We start from the raw sequence: 24,774 nt of genomic DNA on the forward strand, positions 1-24,774 counted from the left end.
GTGTGGTCGGCAACGATAGTTCGTGCACGACATCGCTAGTGTGTGCTCGGCAACACTAGAGAGTGGTTGGATATCTCCGTACCGGAGATCGACGGGCCAACAAGTGGTATCGGAGCTGTACAAACGCCGTCGTCGGACTAACCGCTGGTGATGACGGACGGTTCAGAGAAGGGCGACAACAGTGGCACTGCTGTGGCTGCCCAACCACGACAGGAGGTCGTTGTTCGCACGATGCGGGAGATCAGCGGCACCAGTTGGCCGACACTGACTCGCACCAACTATGGTGAGTGGTCGGTGACCATGAAGGTCAAGCTCAGAGCCCGACGGCTCTAGAATGTTGTTGACAAGGACACCGAAAATGAAGAAGATGACATGTCAGCGTTGGAGGCTATCTCGCTGCTGTACCGACGGAGTATAGGGAGCCATTGAGGGCGAAAAGCTCTGCTAAGGAGGCGTGGGAGGCTATTGCGGCGATGCGCGTCGGTTCTGACCGCGCAAAGAAGGCGACGGCCCAGCTTCTGAAGCAGTAGTATGCCAACCTCAAGTTCAAGGATGGTGAATCGGTGGAGGACTTCTCCCTCCGCCTACAGACGCTCATCAACAAGCTAAAGAGCCACGGCGTCACCATCGACGAAGAGGAGGCGGTCTCCAAGTACCTCCACTCCGTGCCGGTAAAGTACATCCAGATCGCTCTCTCCATAGAGACGATGCTGGACTTGTTCACCCTCACCATTGAGGATGTGACAGGCTATCTGCGGGCGGTGGATGAGCGTCTAGAGCAGGCAACAGCATCGAAGGACAACGACAAACTGCTGCTGATAGAGTAGGAGTAGGCTGCTCAGAGGAACTCCGGGGTAGCCTCCTCCAACCGCGGTGGCGATGGCAAGCACCATGGCAAGGCTTCTTTGGAGAAGAAGCAGGTCGACCCTAACGCCTGCCGGTGCTACGGGAAGACGGGCCATTGGGCACGGGAGTGCCCAAATCGCAAGCAGAAGAAGAAGGTTGAAGCTCATCTGGCACAAGCTGATGATGATGATGAGGCCATTATCCTGATGGCGACGTTCTGTGCACTGCACGACGTCGAGGCCGAGGAGAAGGGAGAGGTGACGACGGTGGAAGGACCTAGGATGGCCCTAAAGGTTGTCAACCTCGACGAACCGCACGCCCAAGTCCACCTTGGATGTGTGGGCGGCGAGCAGAGCAACGGTGTTACCTGGACTCTGGTGCCATCAACCACATGATGGGCTCCAAGGCAGCCTTCTCTAAGCTCGATGACGATGTGACTAGTACGGTGAAGTTCGATGACGGCTCACGGGTGGCAATCCGAGGACGCGGCACCATCATCTTCAGGTGCCAGAACGGCGAACACCGCGCGCTAACGGATGTATATTACATCCCGCAGCTGCATTCAAGCATCATCAGCATTGGCCAGCTAGATGAGCGCGGTAGCGAGGTACTAATCAAGGACTGAGTCCTCAGGATCAGGGACCAGGAACATTGACTTCTTGCCAAGGTAAAGAGGTCCCAGAACTGGTTGTACCTGCTCGACCTAAAGGTAGAGCAGCCGGTGTGCCTAGCGGCAAGGCACACCGAGGAACCGTGGCTGTGGCATACCCGGTTCGGACATCTCAGCTTTGACGCACTTGGTCGGCTGGAGAAGATGGTTCTAGGTCTACCCCACATCAAGCACAGAGGCGAGCTGTGTGACAGCTGCCTGGCTAGGAAGCAGAGAAGGCTATCGTTCCTAAAGGCGGCCAAGTATCGCGCGATGGACGCTCTCGGGCTTGTCCACGGTGACCTCTATGGGCCAATCACACCAGCCACAAACGGTGGTCGGCGGTACTTCCTCCTACTCATAGATAATTGCAGTTGCTACATGTGGCTACAACTCCTAACGAGCAAGGACAAAGCGGCGGGGGCTATCAAGAAGTTCAAGATGCACGTGGAGGCCGAGAGCGGCAAGAAGCTCCGCGTACTGAGGACTGATCGTGGCGGCGAATTCACTTCGGTGGAGTTCGTTGGATACTGCGCGGATCAGGGTGTGGTGCGCCACCACACCGTGCCGTACTTGCCACAACAGAATGGCATAGTGGAGCGAAGGAACCAGGCAGTGGTCGGCATGGCTCGATCCATGATGAAGGCCAAAGGCATGCCGACATGGTTCTGGGGTGAGGCGGTGACCACGACGGTGTTCATCCTCAACCGCGCTCCCACCAAGGCCCTGAAGGGCAAGACACCGTTCGAGGCTTGGCATGGATGCAAGCCAAGCGTGTCCTTCCTTCGGACATTCGGCTGCATCGGCCACGTCAGGAAGACAAAGCCGATCCTCACCAAGCTGGAGGACAGGAGCACACAGATGGTGTTCCTGAGCTACGCGGAGGGTACCAAGGCATACCGCCTCTATGACCCACATAGAGACAAGGTACTTGTCTCGCACGACATCATGTTCGACGAGAAGGTGACCTAGGACTAGAACAGTTTGAGCATGGGGGAAGCTGGCGGCTTCACCAACACCTTTGTCGTCGAGCACTTGGTCATCCATGGTGGTGGAGACGCTGGGGAAGAGGTGCCGAGCACTCCAGGAGGGGTGCCGAGCATACCAACGACAGAGCCAAGCACTCCTAGGGAGGTGCCGAGCACTCCGGGAGGGGTGCCGAGCACTCCAGGAGTGGAGCTGGGAGGTCCTGCAGTGGTGGCGACCACTCTAGTACGGGTGCCGAACATAACCGTAGCAGAACCAAGGGGTCTTGCATTGGTGCCGACCACTGCAAGACAGGTGCCGAGCACTCTGGGAGGGGTGCAGACCAGTCCAGGAGTAGTGCCGAGTGTAAGGAAAATGGACCCTAGGCCCATTTACTTTAGATTTTGGTGTTTGATGACCAACACAACCAAATTGGACTAATGAATTTGTAAGTGATTGTTTTGTAGTTCAATAGGGTGCAAGACGTGACTTGGACGAAGGCGACGTGATGATCCAATGATCAACACCATAAGCAAGACCCTAGGAGCACAAGAGAAGACCCAAGATATCAAGCAAAGTCCAAGCATGAAGATAGGAACCAAGCCGTACGCAAGATCACGAAGAAACGAGCTCACAGAGGTGACCGGACGTTGGACCGGACTCTGGTTGAAAGTGACCGAATGCTCCGATCAAGAGGCTCGACAACAGCAGGCGTCAGCAGCAGCGACCGAACGCTGAGCAGCAAAGTGACTGGACACTGAGTGCCAGAGTCCGGTCAACATCAGTAAGGTTCCAGAGAGCAGTTTTCGTGACCGGACGTTGGCCAGAGTCCGGTCAATAGCAGAAAAGCAAGATTTCATCCCCAACGGCTACTTTCTCAGTGGGGCTTATAAATAGACCCCCAACCGGCCATTTGAATTGTGTGGAGCTAAGAAAACATATCAAGGGTGTTGATACACCATTTTAGTGATCTCCACTTGCATAGTGCTTAGTGATTCATTAGGTGATTAGCGTAGGTGCTTTGCGAAGTGCTTAGGTTGATTAGACCACCGCTTATGCGCTTGCTCTAGGTTTAGGCCTAGTGTTTAGTGAGGTTTGCATACCTCTTACCACTCGGTACTTGCGCGCACCATCGTTGTACATCGGAGGGGCTTGTAGTCTTGCGAGATCACACCAACCGCGGTTGTGGTGTGGCCGCCACCGTGTACCGGAGAGAACAAGGCCCGCGGCATTTCGATCAAAAGCTTGATAGTGAAGATGGTGGGGAGCATCCGGGAGAGGCTTGCCTGAAGGCATGTCGGAGACCCACTTGCCCGTGGGGAAGGCCCGAGGCTATCCACGGAGTTACCAGACTGGGAACTTGGCCTTTGCGAGGGATTCCTTACGAGGGGCTCCAACGAGGACTAGGAGGAAGCTTGAGCGCTTCTCGATACCATGGTAAAAATACCGGAGTCATCGATGGAAGTTTGCATATCTCTACATTGCTCTTTAGCTTCCGCATTTACATTGATTACTTTACTCCTTTTACGGTAGAGATAGCAATATACTAGCAAAACCATAGTTGCACATTAAGATAGTTTATCTTTTGCATAGGTTTTGCTAAGGTTAGAAAAAGAGGCCATAGTTTAGAGTTAGAATTTTAAGTTGCCTAATTCACCCCCCTCTTAGATGTCACGGTCCTCTACAAGTGGTATCAGAGCCGGTTGGCTCAATTTAGACCTTTGGCTTAACCGCATTGAGCCGATACTATTTAGAGTGGTTGGAATGGATACCTCTAGACCTCCGTAATTTGACGGCACTAACTTCCCCTATTATAAAGCTAGAATGACTTTCTACCTTGAGGCGGTTGATTTAGGAGTTTGGAGTCACTCGTGATATGATGAAACCCATTAAAAATCTCGATAAACCCACAAAGAGTGAAGAAAAGGAAATACATTTCAATGCTAGAGCTAAAAATTGCTTGTTTGAATCTTTTAGCATGGATGTGTTTAACCAAGTGTTTACTTTAAATATGGCACATAAAATTTGGTTAAAACTCCAAGAGCTCCATGACGGCACATCTAATGTCCGTGAGCAAAAACATTGTCTACCTAAACAAAATTATGATTCATTTACAATGAATGATGATGAGCTTGTTCGTGATATGTATTCTCGTTTGAATCTAATTATCAATGAGCTCCATTCAATAGGACTAACAAAGCTAGATGATGCGGACATCGTGAGGAAGATTATCTCCGTGCTACCACAAAAGAAATATGCAAGCATCATCACCATCCTTCACAACATGGAGGACTTGAGCACCATGACCCCAGCCATAGTCATTGGCAAGATAGTGGCATTTGAAATATCACGCAAGATGGGTCAAGAAGAAGCCTCTTCATCAAGCAAAGGCAAAGCTCTCGCATGTAGCGAGAAAAAAAGGATGAAGGGCAAGCAAGTTGAGACAAGCTCAAGCTCAAGCTCCTCAAGTGAAGATGAAGATGATGATGGAGATTCAAGTGATGATGATCAATCTTCCTCCTCTACTTCCAACCTTGATGAAGAATCAATCAAACTTATCAACAAGGTGGAGAAGATGATCCAAAGGCTCAATATCAAGGGTGTGCCTATCCAAATTCAAGATATCATCTTCACCAATCAAAGAAATGAGCAAAGAAAGAGAGGATACTATGGATGCGGTGAGTTAGGGCACTTTGTGAAAGTTTGTCCAAACAAACCCACACCTAAGACAAAGAAGAAGGCATGCAAGAACCAAGCCCTCACATCAATAAGGTCATGGGATGATTCTTCAAGTGAAGAAGAATACCATCACAAGAGGCGAGGCCGCAAGCACTCATCATCAAGCTCTTCTCATGTGTGCCTTATGGCACGAGGTAACGAAAGCTCATCCTCTAGTGAAAGTGATAGTGATGATGAAATGCCTTCTTATGATGAAATTGTGCAACAAAATCTTAATTATGCTAAAGTTTGCACTAGTCAACAAAAGAAGCTCGAAAAATTAAAAGAAAAGCTAGATAGTTCACAAGAAGCATATAAAACTTTGCTTGAACAATATGTGATATTTGCTAATCTCAATATTGAACTATCTACTAAAATTGAGCAACTTAAGGCTAGTGCAACAACAAATGCATGCACAATCAATGACGAGCAACTTGTAAAGAAAAATGAAAAATTAAAAGAAAAGTTAGCTAGCTCACAAGATGCTTATAAAAGTTTGCTTGCTAAAATGGAAACCATGTGCAAACATTATGATGAGCTAACAAATAAAGTTGCTAATCTTGAAGCCGTTAGTACAACCCCCACCAAGATATCTAAAAAGAAAAATTCTATCTTTAACATGTCTAAAAAGGATGCCTCTGCTTCTTGTAACTTCTTGTAATGATTTATGTTTAGACTCATCTTTGTGCAACCAAGTTTATGTTGAGAAAGTTGTTGTAGATACATGCACACAAGAGGTTGCAAAGGAGAATGAGCAACTCAAGTAAGAAGTAGCTCGCCTCACCAAGGACTTGACTCAAGTGAAAGGCAAGGCGAAGCAAGCCCAACTTCATCAAGATAACACCGTAAAGGGAGTGAAGAAGCTTGATGAAGAACAAACCATGGTTTGCTACGTGTGCCACAAGGAAGGTCACAAGTCCTATGAGTGCAAGGTGAAGAATGGGGGAGGAGCAAAGAAGAAAGAGAAGAAGCAAACAAGCAAGCTCTCCAACACCTACACCAACAAGGTGGACAAGAAGGCCTCCACACCATACTTGTTAAAGAAAAAGAAAAATAATAAGGTGGAGGTCATCAAGGTGAACAAGCAAGCCAACAATGGGGTCAAACGCTTTTGGGTGCCAAAGAAAATCATTTCCAACATGAAGAGCACTAAGAAAGTTTGGATCCCGAAAGGAAAGTGAGAAGTTCGATGGACTTCGGGAAATTTAGAGACTTGGCAAAAGTATGGGTGTATTTCATGGGGTGCATCATTATGGATAAAGTCATTGCCAAGTGGGTTAGTGAATACTATGGACCCAAATTCCCCTTTCCATGTTAGGTATATCTTATGGTAGGCTTGCTCGATTTCATTCTTAACCCTTGGAGCAAACCTACATAGTTTAAAATTGGTTAGAAGCACGACACATGGCTTGTCTTTTGATTGTTCATCTAATATGTGTCAAAGTCCAAATTATAGATAATTTCTCCCGAATATCGTCTTCGAAAATGACTCACACTCATGTGATGTCATCTTTCAAGTGGTATTTTTTATTCCAAAATCAATGTGCATGTTTCCTATAAGTATTCCATACTTGTGTTCACAAATTTATGGGGAGGTTACCCTACAAGTTGGATGCTTTGAGACTAACATCTTTTCAAGCTTATCATGTGTGCAGTGATCTCATTGCAAGAAAAATGGAGTCTCCGGAGTTAAGCATCATACTTCAAATATCCACCACCAATTGCAAGTGGTAGAAATCAAATTAATTTCCACATATGGTATTTCTAAACCGATATCATCATGTTGATTTCATTTTGATATTTATATGCTTTCTCCATGCATTATATAGATTAAATTCCCATGAGCAATAATTTACCAATTATGCACATGCTTTGCCTTCTACCATATGTATGCATATATTTAGGGGGAGCTTAGTCTATATAATGTGAGAGTCAAATTTTGTGACCTATTTCACTCTACATACAAAGGATCATAAAGTTTGACCCTCTCTTGTGCTATTAATGTATTCCTTTTCGGTGCTTGATTCCAAAGGGGAAGAATTTAAAGGACCAAAAGCAAGCATTAATTTATAGGACCAAAAGCTATATCATAATAATGTACAAGTAGTAATGGTCTACAAGTGGTAATAGTCTGAGAAAGGGAGGATAGTGGATTATGGATTAGTCTATGTAATGGGGAGAATTTGTAGGAAGCAAGGCTTAAATTCATAATACCACATGGGGATTTTTGCAAGGGCAAGATAAGTTTTCAAGTGGTATCTTCTAGTCTTACAAGTAGTATCTTTTAGCATCATATAACCTTGTCCCTTGCATTGCATCCTAGCAAGTAGAGAGTTTTTAAAATTCCAAATTTTTATTCTTTGCTTGCTTTGGTCGTATTGTCATCAATCACCAAAAGGGGGAAGATTGTAAGGAAAATGGACCCTAGGCCCATTTACTTTGGATTTTGATGTTAGATGACCAACACAACCAAATTGGACTAATGAATTTACAAGTAATTATTTTGTAGTTCAATAGGGTGCAAGACATGACTTGGACGAAGGCGACGTGATGATCCGATGATCAACACCATAACACTACTAGAGAACAGACTTTAGAACGATGTCTCAATTTAGCATTAGCCTCGGCATTTTTTGCCTCTGGGACTAAATGACCCTTTAGTCCTGGTTGGTAATACCAACCGGGACTAAAGGTCCATGCCCAACGGTCGTCCGCGGGGCAGAGATCTTTAGTCCCGGTTGGTATTACCAACCGGGACTAAAGCTTTTAGTCCCGGTTTGGGTTATTCCCCGGGAATAAAGATTAATCTTTAGTCCCGATTTCGACCCCTAACCGGGACTAATTATCCCGGCCTATAATTCAGTTCATTTCTATCTCCCTGAGCCCGAGCCATTCCATTATTCAAACTCACTGCCTCTATTCTTCAGCTTGCTGTTGTTCTTGCTCTCTCCCCTCCATTGGTGTTGCTCTTCGATTTTGGAGGTAACAAACTTAATCCTCTTATGTTTTATCAGTAGCTTATCTTATTTTGTGATGTAGATGCATGTGTAACTTTATATGTTGGACTTTTTTATGATTTTATATGTCATTTTTAGCTCAAAATCACATGATGATTTGCATATATGTTTGGATAAACAAAAGTTAAATTAGTTCATCAAAATCACGCCTCGCTCGTCCTCGCTGGAGCACGCGCCATCCTCGTCCCTGGTGGCTTACGTGATCTTAGAATTAATTTTTCCATGAAATGAAAAACTTAGAAAAATGTAGAAAATCCGTACTAGTTGAACTTGCGGACCGTGTTCATGTCGGCGAGCATATTCTCTGCCGAGCGGTAACGGACGTCAAGGAGGAGCTTTGATTCTACGAGGGAGAGCGGCAACGGTCGTGGAAGACCGTGTTCCCTTTCTCGTAGAATCGGAGCTCTTCCTTGGCCAAGTACGGTGCCGTCCGGTGGAGAAATGCTCGCCGAGATGATCACGTAAGCAAGGTCAACTAGTACGGATGGTTATTTATTGAAACATGTTTTTGAGCTATAATTTGATGGATATTTGATAACTTTAGACCTACAAATGTCATCTACAAATGTTACTATCCTCGGCAACCTAAACGCCCACGAGCTCGCCGATATCGAGCAGGTCACTTAGAATTATTTTTTCCATGAAATGAAATACTTAGAAATCATGCCTTTTATTTTTTAGAATTAAATTTTCCATGAAATGAAAAACTTAGAAAATGGTTAGAAAAATGTAGAAAATCCATACTAGTTGAACTTGCGGATCATGTTCAGGTCGGCGAGCATGTTCTTTGCCGAGCGGTAACGGACGTCAAGGAGGAGCTTTGATTCTAGGAGGGAGAGCGGCAACGGTCGTGGAAGACCGTGTTCCCTTTCTCGTAGAATCGGAGCTCTTCCTTGGCCAAGTACGGTGCCGTCCGGTGGAGAAATGCTCGCCGAGTTGATCACGTAAGCAAGGTCAACTAGTACGGATGGTTATTTATTAAAACATGTGAAATCCGTACTAGTTTTGTTTAAATATATCATTTTAGAAAATATGAAATTTACACTAGTTTGCAAAAATAAGTATAGAAAGTAGATGACAACTGTTACCGGATCCTCGGCCTCTCGTTCGGTTGTGAAACGACTGAGGCCAGAACTCCCTCTCATTATCTGCGGCAAGTGTAAGCAGAAGATTGTGATGGAGTACCGAGTCAAGAGACAGGGACCCAATAAGGGTCGTGTTTTCTACAAGTGCCCGGATCACGATGTGAGTTTCTTACGTATTTTATAATTATGGCTAATTGACCTGCTTTTCTTGAATATTTTTGACTAAATATTTTTTGGCTTTAATTTCAGTGGGATGGCAATGGATGCGATGGTTGGTACTAGGAGGAAGATTATGCTACATACGTGCAGAATTTGGGTGCGCTTGAGGTAGCGGCTGCTGCTGATGAGGCAGTGAGCCAGCAGGAGAAGCTTATTGATATTCAACAGAAGAATGATTTGTCTGTTTTAGTTGCGTACGATCACAAAATAATTATGTTACTGAAGTGCATTGTAGTTTTAGTTTGTTTAGTGATAGTTGGGATTGCTTACGTTGTAGCCAGGCTTAGTTAATTAATCAACCGTGTGTGTGTCATTTATGTTGTGTAATAAAATACTTAATTATGTTCAAGGTTTTCATAATTTGTCGTGTAATACAGATTATGTCACGCCATTGGATGTACAATGCCGATCGCCGCTCCCAAGACTTTATAGAGGGCTTGCACTATTTCTTAGGTGTGGCCGAGGCAAATAAGCGGGATGGTTTCATATGCTGTCCATGTGCCCTGTGTAAGAATTTAAAGGAATATTCAAGCTCAATGAGTCTTCATTCACATTTGCTTAAGTCAGGTTTCATGTCAAACTATATATGTTGGACTAAGCATGGAGAAAGCGGGGTCATGATAGAAGAAGGTGAAGGAGAAGATTTAGACATTGATGACATTATTGCTCAGTATGGTGCCTTTGATGATACTACAATGGGGCGAGATAAAGAAGAGGTAGCGGTAGAAGATGATCTCGGTGATGCTCTTGGCGATGCCATTCGTGATGCACAACAAGAATGGGAAAGTGAAAAAGAGAAAGTTAAGTTGGAGCGCATGCTTGAGGATCATAGGAAGCTGCTATACCCGACGGCCGAAGAGGGGCAAAAAAAGCTGGGTACAACACTGGAATTGCTACAGTGGAAGGCAAAGAATGGTGTATCCGATAAGGCATTTGGGAATTTATTAAACCTTATAAAGAAGATGCTTCCGAAGCCAAATGAATTGCCCACCACTACGTACGAAGCAAAAAAGGTTGTCTGCCCTTTGGGATTAAAAATCCAGAAGATACATGCATGTCCTAATGACTGTATCCTCTACCATGGCAATGAATACGAGAATTTGGATGAATGCCCGGTATGTAAAGCATCGCGGTATAAGATCAGGCGCGATGATCCTGGTGACGTCGAGGGTGAACAACGTCCTAGAAAGAAAATCCCTGCCAAGGTTATGTGGTATGCTCCTATAATACCACGCTTAAAACGTTTGTTCAGAAATAAAGACCACGCAAAGTTGTTGCGGTGGTATAAAGAAGACCGTAAGATAGACAATATGCTGAGACACCCAGCTGATGGGTCCCAGTGGAGAGCGATAGACAGAGAATTTTCAGAGTTTGCAAATGAGACTAGAAACTTAAGGTTCACCTTAAGTACAGATGGTATGAATCCTTTTGGACAGCAGAGCACTAGTCATATGAGATTCAAGAAGTTGTGACTAGTGTTTGATAAAAATTTCTCAAATGGGAAAATAAGCTATGTAACAATTGTAGATCTTGCTGAGATGATCAAACTTGGTATTCAGAGTTTTTTCATCTGAGGTCATTTAGTGTCTCATTTGAGCAAGTTTGACCAAGTCAAATTTGGTCAAATGAAAAAACAACACTTTGACTCTAGTATTATGGACTCTAAATGACTTCGAATTGAAAAGTTTTGAATACCAAGTTTGTTAAACTCAAAAAGGTCTACAATTGTTGTTTTGGTCAACTTCCCATTTGAGAAAGTTTGGACGGTTCAAATTTGTGATTTTTAAATTTCGACGCCTACAAACTAGTTTTCGGAACCCTAGATTGTCTAAAATTGAAAAGTTTTGAATACCAAGTTTGTTCATATCATCAATATCTACAATCCTTATATAGACCATTTTTTCATTTGAGAAAGCTTGAACAAAATGTAGTTCAATTTTCACAAGTGTATGACATAGTTTTAGAAAGTCTATATGAGATTCAAGAAGTTGTGACTAGTGTTTGATAAAAATTTCTTAAATGGGAAAATGAGCTATGTATCAATTGTAGATCTTGCTGAGATGATCAAACTTGGTATTCAGAGTTTTTTCATCTGAGGTCATTTAGTGTCTCATTTGAGCAAGTTTGACCAAGTCAAATTTGGTCAAATAAAAAAATAACACTTTGACTCTAGTATTATGGACTCTAAATGACTTCAAATTGAAAAGTTTTGAATACCAAATTTGTTAAACTCAAAAAGATCTACAATTGTTGTTTTGGTCAACTTCCCATTTGAGAAAGTTGGGATGGTTCAAATTTGTGATTTTTAAATTTCGACGCCTACAAACTAGTTTTCGGAACCCCAGATTGTCTAAAATTGAAAAGTTTTGAATACCAAGTTTGTTCATATCATCAATATCTACAATCCTTATATAGGCCATTTTTTCATTTAAAAAAGTTGTAGAACAAAAAATACTACATTTTCTTTATTTTTATAGGTTCAACCAAAATTTCCTGTCAATTTTGGTCAAAAACCGAGAAAAAATTGAAACATTGACGTTACAATAATGTGATAATAAAATTTCTATCGAATAATATTAGTTTTATTAATTTTAAGTTACAAATATATTTTTGCATTAACAAAATACTTAGTATTAGTAACATTTATATTCTATATTCATAAAAGAAATTAAAAACTTTAGGTTACAAAATTTTCCTATTTACAATAAATAATTAGTTAATCAATAGAATTTTTTAAAATAAATATTGCAAAGTATTGAAGTTGCTATGGAATTAATTGATTAACCTAGTATTAAACAAAATCAAAATCCCAGGTCTTTCCAAGTACGCTGGCGGGTTGCCAAAATTTTCAGGCCTTCAGTCTCGGCCCAGACCAAGAACCGGGACTAAAGGGTGGGCGGCAATTTCGGTGCCCGCCCAAAATACTTTGAGTCCCAGCTAGTAACACCAACCGGGACTAAAAACCCTTTAGTCCCGGCTTGTAAGGCGAGCCGGGACTAAAGGGTTGGGCCTTTAGTCCCGGTTTATATTACTAGCCGGGACTAAATGACCTTTAGTCCCGGCTGGTGTTACCAGCCGGGACTAAAGGGTACCGGCCTATATATATCGACTTGTTCTGTTCATCTTCGATCTCGCGCGTCGTCTCTCCGATCCCATCTCCGCCGCCGCACCCGAGCTCGTCCTCGTCGTCGCCGAGCCTCGCCTCGTCGTCGATCCCGGCCTCGTCTGCCGTCGTCGAGCCCCGCCCGGCGGCCGTCGAGCTCGCCCGCACGCCCGGTCTTGTCTACCGTGTCATCGAGCCCTGCCCGCCCCGCCTCCATCGAGCTCTCGCCCGCCCGCCCGGCCTCGTGATCTCAGCTGCCGTCGTCGAGCCCCGCCCGCCCAGCCTCATCTGCCGTCGTCGAGCCCCGCCCGCCCGGCCTCGTCGTCGAACTCGCCCGCCCGCCCGGCCTCGCTACCATCGTCGATTATAATGTTGGATTTTTAATTGTTTTTTAGATAATACTAATAAATAATATTTAGTAGTTTAGTTAGTTTTTTAGATAGTTTTTGATATATGTTAGTTAGATTTTTTAGTTAGTTAGATTTATTAGATAATTGATATATGTTACTTAGATTTTTTAGTTAGTTAGATTTATTAGATAATTGATATATGTTAGTTAGATTGTTAGTTGATATATGTTAGTTTTTTAGATAATTTTTTAGTTAGTTAGAATTTTTAAAATGTATTATCTATTACTAGTTTATCTAATTTCATGTTAGATTTATTTAATTGGATTTAGTAATTATATATTCTATCTCTCTATATATATATCTAGAGAGAGATTCTATATGTGTATACATATGTACTTAATTATTTCTATATGTATATATACATGTACTTATTTCCATAAGTTGAGAGAGAGAGAAAATTGTATCTAGAGAGACATTCTATGTGTTATCACATGCATATCTAGAGATATATACATATGCACTTATTTCTATGTGTTGAGAGAGAGAAAATATATTGTATCATTCTATGTGTATATATATACATGTACTTATTTCCATGTTTTTTGGATCGAAAGTGTTTTTGATTCGATTCCAAAGCCTATACCTTATTATTGTTTATCCTTATGAAATATTATGTGTTATTATATTTAATTGGATTTAGTAATTCTATATGTGTTATCACATGTACTTATGTTATGTACCATAATAATTCTATCTATGTGTTATCTTGAAGATACAAATGGCTGCTCCGGATGATAACTTGAGTGATGACATAATGGCGGATATTATCAACGCCGGCACCAATGTGGATGTAGATGACACGAGTCAGTACTTTGCTGATTATGAGGATATCCTGAATATGCCGGTGGTTGAAGATCAATAAATTGTCGCGCAAGAAAATACTGGCGAGGTATATTCGATTATCTATCATCTCTTATAGATGCATGCGTACGTATATTTGTTGTTAATCGTTGTGTTTCTACTCATGTAGCCGGTCTCTGGATCTACATCAATCACCGACAAAAGTAGAAAAGTCCGAGGGCCAAAAAAGCCATTAGAGGGCCGTTTCATAATATCAGAATTCGACACCGACACCGGCAAACCATTGGGACCACATGCTCAGACATATGTCAATCAATGTGGGTTCATTGTAAGGGATAGGATCCCAGTTAGTGCTCGTGAATGGAAGCAGAAGATATCCGCTCCTAATGTTAGTTTTGTATCTGATCGTGATAAGAACCTAGCTTGGAGAGATATCACTCAGCATTTCACATTACAAGCAGATGATGCTTTGAAGGAGCTAGTGAGGGATTGGACAATGAAGAAGATGGCAACATTGTTCCAGAGTTGGAAGAAGACATTGTATAAAAAGTTTATCTTGAAGAATGCTACGCCAAATTTCAATGCTAAGGCGTTTGTCAAGTTGGAGTCCCATTGGGATGCCTTCGTAGAATACAAGACATCTCAAGACAGTGAGGAACGTGTGATGAGGAATCGGCAGAATACCCGACAGAAGCAATACCATCATCGCATGGGATCAGGTGGTTATAGGAGTGCTATTCCCAAGTGGTAGAACCTAGAAGCAGAGATTACTGCCAAGGGAATCATACCTGAAACAATAGAAAAGAACTGGCCTCAACGCGCGAAGAATTGGTTCTACGCTCATGGGGGAAGCCTAGACCCAGACACTGGCAAGCTAATTTTTGGCCAAAAAATTGAGAGAGCAACACAGAGACTAGCTCGTGCTAGGGAAGAAGCTGATAGTGGTGTTTTCAAGCCCAACAGAGAGAAGGATGAATTGACATATGCCCTAGAGAATCCCGAACACGGTGGTCGAACAAGAGGCTATGGGGCGGTTCCGTGGCTACACGCATTCCCAGCAGAAAAGGATACCTACAGAAGCCGCCAGAGAAAGAAGGATGAGGAGGCAGAACGAATTCGTGCATTGGAGCAATTTGTTGATGAGTCACGACAAGCATTGCTTGAATCACGTGAACGAGAAAAATCTCTTGAGGCAAGAATGCAGGAGGAGATCAAGAGGCAAGTGCAGCTAGCAATGAGTCAAATGCAATCGCAATCAACGTCGGGAGTCACCATTAGCCCCATTGGTCAGATGAAAAGCAGTTGTGCTTCTACGGAGCTGCCAGTTATTCAAGACGACGCTGGGTTGTGCTTCCCTGTTGATGATATTACCGAGCCTCTAACAAAATGTAAGCTGCACATTCCAGATGGTAATGCATCAATCATGGTGGCTGTCGGGGTTGTATCTCCAATAGACCGAACGAAGACACCAAGAATCCATGGGTCAGTTATTCAACCTAGATATGCTAGCATCTCGGTCGATAGAGTGCTCAAAGGTTACAGCAATATTCCTCTTGACATTGAAGGCGGTGATGGGGAGAAGACACTAGGAGAAACGGAGAATACATTTATTCAATGGCGCAAACGCTTCATCATCATTCCTGGGGCGCCACCGCTTCCCCTACCTCACCCTAGGTACGAATGAAAGTGAATGAAATATTATTTTCCATTAATTTTCTATTGGCTTCAAAAATAATTGACACACAAATTGTTTTTATAGCAGGGTCTCTCCCCAGCCTAGCCTAATCATTCATTCCCCATCTCATCACAGCGTCGCGGGGGGCGAGACGACTTCATCCCCACGGCGATCGCCAACTCCTACACCGGCCCCATCGACTCCACAACGATCTCCAACTCCTACACCGGCCCCACCGCCTCCACAACGATCTCCAACATCTCCACGCTGGTCTCCACCAACACCGGCCTCATCGCCTCCACGCCGATCTCCAACACCGCCCCCACCCCCTCCACAGCGACGCACTACAAAGACGTCTAAGGTCCCGGCGGCAAAGAAGACCCCGAGAAAAAGAGTTATTTCTCAAGAAATACTTCCTGAAAATACTGATGAGCAAATAGCAGCTGAAGAAGACAAAAAAGTAAAAGATTTTTTTATAGATATAAAAAACAAGAGTCAAGCAAAGCTTAAGGAGAAGCCGTACTTTTACATACCACGAGATGTGCTGAGGCAGAAGGTCGATGCTCACAAGAAAAAGATGATTGAACTTCGTAAGCCTTCGCCACTATCAGACTATGACCGCTCCCTCGTGAAGTCACATGATGCAGATAAGAAAAGAAAAAGAGCATCAGGGAAGGATGTCCCACAGCTCGGACAACAGAAGCAACCAATGCAAAATCTTGTTGTTGCTAATGAATATGGTTCCAACATAGAAGTCTATCGACCAGACAACTCTGGAGAAGTGTCGGTTCAAGCCCTTAATGCTTTTTTTAAAGATACTGGTTTAACCTTGGATCAATTGACGGGCAAAGCTCCAATACAGAACCTGGAAGTTGATACCTGGAAGACTTATAAATATGGCAAAAGTCTGTACAACCCTGCGGCTCTGAATGAATTGGGTACGCAAATGTACTTGCTGAACAAGTGGTACATGCAGGCGTGTGGCAGGGGTGAGTAGTGGATCTTTGTCAGATTTAGAGACCATCATTACTTCCGTGGCGATGACATCTTACATATTAGTTTCGAAGAATTGCATCAACTATTCCACTTGGACGCTCTGGATAAATCAATCATTAGCTCCTTTTGTTTGTAAGTGATTCTTACTTTTATTTAATAAACTCACTTCCATGCGTACGTGTATATAATTATCCTCACATGTAACTTATATTTATATATAGATTCCAGATGTCAGAGCTCCAAAGAATACAAGACACCAGTGTTGGCTTTATTGATCCTTATATCGTATTCAAAACCGGTATTATTGTCAAGGAGCGATGGGTATCTGAAGCACAGGAGAATATCATGATGTTCTTCGTGAAGCAGCACGACAAGACAACAATACTTTTCCCGTACAACTTTGAGTAAGTGTTAATAATAATGTAGTCTACACATTTTATGTAATATTAATACAACTTATATGCATGTACGTGTGTGTATAAACCAATACAGTTTTCACTGGATACTCATTGTCATTGAGTTAAACTCAAGTCGGTTACTAATCTTTGACTCGTTGAGAAAAGAACGGGCACTATACCAAGATATGATAGACATTATCCAGGGGTAATTTCGATCTCTCGCGCACAACTATTATTGAATAGACTTTGCCATAATTTATTAACGATAGTACATTATTGGTCGCACAGGGTTTGGAATGAGTTTATTCGGCAACATCGCAAGGATTGCAAGGCACCACTTAATGTAGTTGAAATACCAGTAAGTTGTACTATATACACTTCCCCACGTGTTTAATTACTATATCGTACTTCAATTTACGTGTGAGATGATGAGAATAATCTTCTTCTCGTACAGTGGTGTTTGCGGCAGGAACCAGGTAATAACTTGTGTGGATACTACGTTTGTGAATTTATCACTGCGCACATAAGAAGAACTCCTGAAGATGTCCTCAGAGTACGTATATATCAATTTTTATTTATTTTTAAATGAATATATATACATATATGTGTATTAATATTTTTCCTTTTATTTCAAATGCAAGACTGAATGGTTGAAACGAAGGGTCATGCAAAAAGACCATCTGAAAGCAGTTCAAGAGTCAATAGCAGGATATCTTCTAGAAAAAGTGCTAAATCCCAACGGCGAGTTCTACTTTGATCTTAAGGAATAAATGATGTAAATTAAATGTTTATTGATATCGTTATTTTCGAGAACAAGATTATGAAAGTGTTGTATATATACATATATATATATCTATAATATATATAGTTTCATACTTTATTCGAATATAATAATACTCAAGATGAGAATTAGATGTAATTATACGCATGTGTGTATTTATATTAGCAGCGTAGAATACGTACATAAAAACATATTATATATTAAACAAATACGTGTAACTGAACTGAAAACAAATTAAACAAAAAAAAAGAAAAAGAAAAGGAACCTTTAGTCCCGGTTGGGGTTACCAACCGGGACTAAAGGGTGAACCGTTAGTCCCGGTTGGTGTTACCAACCGGGACTAAAGGGTGCGCCAGGTTCGCTCGGCTGGAGGGCCTTTAGTCCCGGTTGGTGTTACCAACCGGGACTAAAGGTCCCTCTTTAGTCCCGGCTCGATGACTCGGGACTGAAGGTTCCACCTTTAGTCCCGGGATCGTTGTCCCGACGCGGTAACCGGGACTAAAGGCTGTTACCGCCCAGGACAACAAGTCCATTCTGTAGTAGTGTAAGCAAGACCCTAGGAGCACAAGAGAAGACCCAAGATATCAAGCAAAGTCCAAGCACGAAGATAGGAACAAAGCCATACGCAAGATCATGAAGAAACGAGCTCACAGAGGTGACCGGACGCTGGGAGTAGGCTGCAGCTCACTGTATTCAGCGATGCTGACATGGCGGGGGACATCGACGGACGGCGGAGCACTTCTGGCGTGCTCGTCTTCCTCGGGTCGACTCTAATTTCATGGTTGTCGCTGAAACAGAAGGTGGTGGCGCTATCTACGTGTGAGGCAGAGTACGTAGTGGCGGCCACAGCGATGTGCCAAGTTGTGTGGCTACGCCAGCTGCTGGGCGAGCTGACCAGTGCGGAAGCTCACCCACCAGCATTGATGGTGGATAACCAGCCCGCCCTCGCCCTCGCGAAGAATCCGGTTCTCCACGACCGGAGCAAACACATCGACGTGAAGTTCCACTTTCTCAGGGACTGTGTCGATGGAGGGCAGATCGTCATCGAGTTTGTCGAAACTGGTCGGCAACTCGCAGACGTCCTCATCAAGCCGCTCGGCCGTCTTCGACTCACGGAGCTGAAGAAGATGATCGACATAGAGGGGGTTCTAGGGTTAGCAGCAGGATTAGGAGAAGAATTGTAAGATAATATGTTGCATCCCTTGTATGAATGCGTAGTAGGGGAAGGCTGCGTCAAAAAGGGCACTCTGCTGCAGGGGCAGACGCCGAACGGCTCACCTGCCGCACTGTAGCCACAGCAGGGGCAGACGCCAAAGTCAGGTCTGCTGTCACATCTAGTCACTGTAGCAGCATGGCAGCTGTACTAGGACTGGATGGATAGAGTTGTATAAATAGTTTACCACTGCAACTCAGTAAAGAGCGAGTTCAGATTTGCCATCTCCTATACAGAGTTCCGGCCAACGCTGGTGTCTCTGTTGTGTGTGTATGCTCTGTTTTCTCTCCCTTACTCTACCTCTAGCCATAGTGTGTGGTCGACAACGACAGTTCGTGGTCGGCATCGCTAGTGTGTGCTCGACAACACTAGAGAATGGTCGGATATCTCCGTACCGGAGATCGATGGGCCAACAATTCTCGGTCTAAATTGAGTGAGTAATTTACTATCGTCACACCTGCATAAGTACTCTTTTGCCCTTAATTTGCAGCATGCACTTGGTACTATCAAGAGTTTGACTATGGTTGAGGGTAGATGCAGTAAAAATCAGTATGATGATTGTACCAATTACCCTGTCTAAGCGACCAAATCTCTCTTTCCCTTCAAAAAGAAAAAAAAAACTGGTTCTAATTGAATCGGTGAACCTCTACCAACATACTCGTAAAAAGGCTGTGGTGTTACGTAGATCGAATTGACCTAGTCACTTAAGAGCATCTCCAATCGTTATGCATTTGGAGCTATGCATTTTGGGCAATTGGAGCACCCCCAAATGAAAATGGCAAGGCTATATTCGGGTGTTTTCCAACCGTTATGCAAAATGCATAGTCCAACATGTGTTTTTTTTCCGGAAATATCTTTTTCTCGGCAATCATTCCCGCGCCGCAAATTTTTTCCGCGCCAAACAACGCCCCATTCCCGCGCCAAACATCGTCGAAGGAGGTCGTGTCGCCGCCGTCGCGTTGAACCAGGTCGCGATGAGGTGATTCCATTCAGGTCGCGTTGAACCAGCTCGTGTCGCCGCCGTCGCGTACGAAGTGCGATCAACACCATCGCCATACGTCACTTCCAGGTCACAGCTGCTTGTATTGTGCCAGTTCGTCACTTCGCCGTACGTCACACCATCGCCGTACGTCCCTTCCCCTTCACCATCAGCTCGCGAGGAGGAACCGAGAAGCCCGGGATGTCTATTTGCATAGCCGGACTACTTTGGCATATATGCCAAGTTTCCCCCTCCAAATGCATAGCTATGTAAAATGCAAAGTCCAAATGCATAACGATTGGAGGGGTTTTTTTTGGAGTTTTATGCATTTTGGTAAATGCCAAGCCCAAATGCATAATGATTGGAGATGCTCTAAGCAGTGTTGCCCTATGATCATACCGCTTGCTCAAGTCTAACACTGATAAGATGATTGGCCCTGCAGGTCTGTTGTCCAACCACCGCTTGGCTACTGCATAAGTTTTCTTGTGGACATCAATTCTTTTTTCCGAACAAAGTTGGTTCGGATCTCTCCCATCCTACTTCTTCTTTGTACAATCGTCATGTACAGGAAATCCATGGATCTACACCAATTCTTTATGACAAATGTTCTAGTAATTTCAAAATAAATTCATGCTGAAAGTTTAATTTGACAATGTGCATACTCTTCCTTGCCACAATTTGGTAACAATATTGCAACAATATTATGTTTTGAAGAATGGGCATAGATCCAAGACGCCGATGTAATGTAACAATGCCGGTCATAATGAAAGTTTAAGTTGACAATGTGTATAGAGCGGGAAATATCCGCTCAATTTCCATCCCTACATTCCACTGTGCATATTTATATTTTAGCAAGGAATTTCTTGGTGCTAAATTTTAAGTTTTATTTGTCCCCCTTAAATTCATATATATGTTCTGTCTCCTGTGGCTCTGCTCATGTTAATAAGGATGCAGAAAGTATTTGCTGGAATCTGAGGATTATTCTTTCTGCAACTGGAATTATCCAGATAGCTATATATGAAGTTAAAACCAACCTATTTGTATAATAATATACCGTCACATGGAAGCTGACGCCACAATACACTAGGTAGATGACGTCAGCAGAAGATCAACTTGCCACCTGGCCCTGTTTGTTTGGGCTTGTTTGGTTTATAAGTCATGGCTGAAAGTACTGTTGGCTAGTTTGGTGTGAGAGAAAAATACTGTTCGTTGGCTAATAGGTCATGGCTTATAAGACAAATACGACCAAGCGAACATGCTGTTGATCAACCAAGTTTAAATATTAGTCCTCAATTTTTGCCTACTTATGTACAGCTGTTGATCTTGGGAAACCTGCTGATTTACACTTGATTACAACCAAAGCTTGTAATAAAAAAACATCATTAAAGAATAAGGGGGGCCATGTCTAGGTGTCCAAAAAATCAGTATTTTACCGGAAAAAGAAGAGAAGACAGTGGGTTATACCGATGTACTCCCTCGGTCCCAAAAATAATGTTATTCAAGCTTTATCTATAGCAAATCATCTTAAGTTTGATGAAATTTATATAAAAAATTATCAATATTTACGATACCAAATAAGTATCATCATTAAACTTATCACGAAATATATTTTCACAGTACATGTATTTGGCATCACAAATGCTGATAATTTTCTCTATAAATTTGATCAAAATTAAGATTGTTTAACTTAAGATAAAACTTAAATGGCATTTCTTTAGAAACGGAGAGAGCACTGTTACTCCTCATTCCTTGGAAATTGAATTGTTCATTGTAACTTTTGCAAAGTTCCCGAGAATTATCTTGTTCTATCAAGTAGAATAATGAATATAACCTAAGTGTGTATTTGTTTATTGTTTCTTTTTTGTGAACATATTTGTTTATTGTTTCAATTAATAATCTATACGTACTAAGGCCACTCTCAGTGAGAGTTTCATGTGAGAAGTGAGTTTTATCTAGATGAAACTCTCTTGGCATGATTACGAAGTCTATATGAGTCATGAAATTAAATGTCTATGAAATTATAGAATGAAACTATGCATTGAGGATGAATATTTCATTGCCTACTTTGCATTTAATAGGCTGTCATATATAGGCGTTTTTTGATGACATGACAACGTTTTTAAGAAGTGAGAGAAGTGAGTTTTATCTAGATGAAACTCTCTTGGCATGATTACCAACTCTATGTGAGTCATGAAATCAAATGTCTATGAAATTATAGAATGAAATTGTGCATTGAAGATGAATATTTTCATTCATGTTTCATTTCATTTAACAGGATGTGTTAGTCTTGGAAACAACGCCACGAAACTCTCCGTTGAGAATGGCCCCAGGGTTGTAAGTGCAGGTGGTGAAACAACCTGATTCCAGTTTTCTAAGACTGCTGGCAATATATCCCACCCAGTTCACTTGAGAAGTAGAGAGCACACAAAAGAGAAAGGAAAAGAAAAGAAAATAATATAAATCAAAGATCATATAGGCACAAGTTTACACAGGGCCAGCAAACTGCATCTGCTGAATTTCCACGAGGGGTCCTTAGTTGACATACCTGCCCCATCAACAAGTTGCAAACCATAAACCACTGCGTGCCGCAGCATGGATGTTGATATATATTCAGGCAGCACTTAGTGGTTTCGAACGAATTAAGTAGTTTCTGATTGTTTACTAATATTGGTCATACCTTGCCTGCCCCTGCCAATTGCAGAAAGGACAGACCCACTTGTCCCCTAAACATATTTGATTAGTGTATCAAGTAGAGGCCCCTCCTTCCCCTCCTTGCAAGAAGCTTCTCTCTTGTTTCTGTCACTCAAGAATCTCTCACCAAAGCTGATTCCTCCTCTAGCCATGCCCCTCTACTCTCTCATTACTCATCAAGAAATTATATGACGGTGATGAGCTATAGCCAGGTAGCCAGCTAGACAAGATCAAGCTCTCTTAGCTCTTCTGTTGCATTATACTCACACATGCTCCATCTGCCCTAGATATTCAAGAAAATCCCCCATAACATTTCCTAGATCTTGTGCTATATAGAGCTAGAGCAAGAGAGAAACCCAGCCAATTGATCCCGTGTACATGGACCTGAGCTTGGGCACAGTACTGCAGGTAGAAGACACTCAAGAAGTGCAAGAAGACCAAGAAGACAACTTGTACCAGCAACGAGCTCTAGGTCAAGATCTCCACCAACAAGGTGGCGGCGGCGGCGGCGAGCCAAGCCATAGGGTGGAGCGGGAGCACATGTTCGACAAGGTGCTGACCCCGAGCGACGTTGGCAAGCTCAACCGGCTGGTGGTGCCGAAGCAGCACGCGGAGCGGTTCTTCCCGGCTGCCGGAGCCGGGACGCTGCTGTGCTTCCAGGACCGCGGCGGCGCGCTGTGGCAGTTCCGGTACTCCTACTGGGGGAGCAGCCAGAGCTACGTCATGACCAAGGGGTGGAGCCTCTTCGTCCGCGCCGCGCGACTTGCCGCGGGGGACACTGTCACCTTCTCCCGCGGCGCTGGCGGCGGATGTTACTTCATCGAGCACCGCCACTGCCAGCGCCGCCGCCGCTGCGATGTCGATATCAGCTTCGGCGACGCTGCCACCACCATGCCGCCTTGGCCGATAGTTGTCGGAGTGCAAGCCTTGAATGGGGGTGCAACGATGGCCGTGGAGACGGCGTCCCCCGCCATCGCTGGTCATGACACCGAGGTGGGACCCTCGGGGGCGAGGAGCTTCAGGCTCTTCGGCTTCAATGTTGAGTGCAGCAGCGACGATGCACCGGCGGCACCGGCTTCCGCCGAAGTGGAGTATGTCGACGTCGACGGCGACGGCGACAGCTAGTAGCAACGACGTAGGTGGGCAGAGATGATGATCTACTGATCTGGAACCTTATTACACCATAGGTAGAGAGCTAGCAATTTCTATTGATACACAGTACGTGGTGCCTTATTGAATCTTCACTAGTCATGTTTATTTGATTCCAATTGGATTGATGATTTATTTTAGGTAATTGCATGAAGTAATTAATGGTGATTAGATCCTTGCTCTCGATCTTGTTCTTTGGTTCCTTGTTCTTGTTCTTGTTTAGTATAATTACTACTCTTAGTGCAGTTGATTGTGAGCAAGAGGGCAATTATTTACTATGGTTTAGTTTGTATCTAACTGCTGGCCGTGTGAGATTTATGAAGACAATCATAGGTTTTCGAATCACGACTGAATTATGGGAGTAGATCCTAACGGCCCCCTTATACTCAAGGCCTTGATTTTTGTTTTATTTTATGCACATTATATGTAGCTGTCATTTAAGCAATTAATTGTGTGCATCGGATGAATTGAGGTGAATTAGCTATTATATTTCCATGGTTTTTAACACTGTCGTATATATGTTTCATGACCATGCTTGTGTGAATCATAGCATAAAGTTATTCTACAAGTTGAGTAAGTCTTTATTTCCAACTCATTTCATGTCTGTCCCTTTGCCTTTTTTTCCTGAATGTGTTAGATGTTTGAGTACAAATTTTGATCACCTTGTTTACATATTGGACTACTATTTTGAGGCAACGAGAATTAATTGGATGAAACCATTAACCACATCTCAATGTATCACCATAAGTCTTTATTTATGATATGTATCTTGTTTTTTTTTTCTGTGATTACAAGGATATACTATCTTCTAGTTAGAATAACTCAGTGTTTTTGTATCTTCTTTGTCAAATACGTGAAGAAGATTATCAGTGTCCCTTTTGTGCATAGGAAGAGCTTCTAAAACTTTGTTAATATATCTGCACATATATATGATGACACATGCACGATGTATATGTATACATCTGATCTTGTGTGTGTATATACAATACATGTTCTAACCCCACATGCAAAAGTTTTGTGTTTTGTACCTCAGAAAAATGTTGCATGCTTTTGCAAGATACCATTGTGTAGATACCAC

General features: G+C 43.2%; 1 protein-coding gene across 1 annotated transcript; it reads left to right on the plus strand.

Moving 5' to 3' along the window:
* The first annotated feature begins 18,371 nt into the window (after positions 1-18,371).
* LOC136469131 (putative B3 domain-containing protein Os08g0157700) lies at positions 18,372-23,672 on the plus strand. The gene is made up of 2 exons (XM_066467447.1): positions 18,372-18,809; positions 22,890-23,672. The coding sequence occupies exons 1-2, from the start codon at positions 18,372-18,374 to the stop codon at positions 23,670-23,672; spliced, it is 1,221 nt and encodes a 406-aa protein (XP_066323544.1).
* Positions 23,673-24,774: the final 1,102 nt, after the last annotated feature.

This window comes from Miscanthus floridulus, chromosome 8 (genome assembly GCF_019320115.1).
Source record: "Miscanthus floridulus cultivar M001 chromosome 8, ASM1932011v1, whole genome shotgun sequence".
NCBI lineage: Eukaryota > Viridiplantae > Streptophyta > Magnoliopsida > Poales > Poaceae > Miscanthus > Miscanthus floridulus.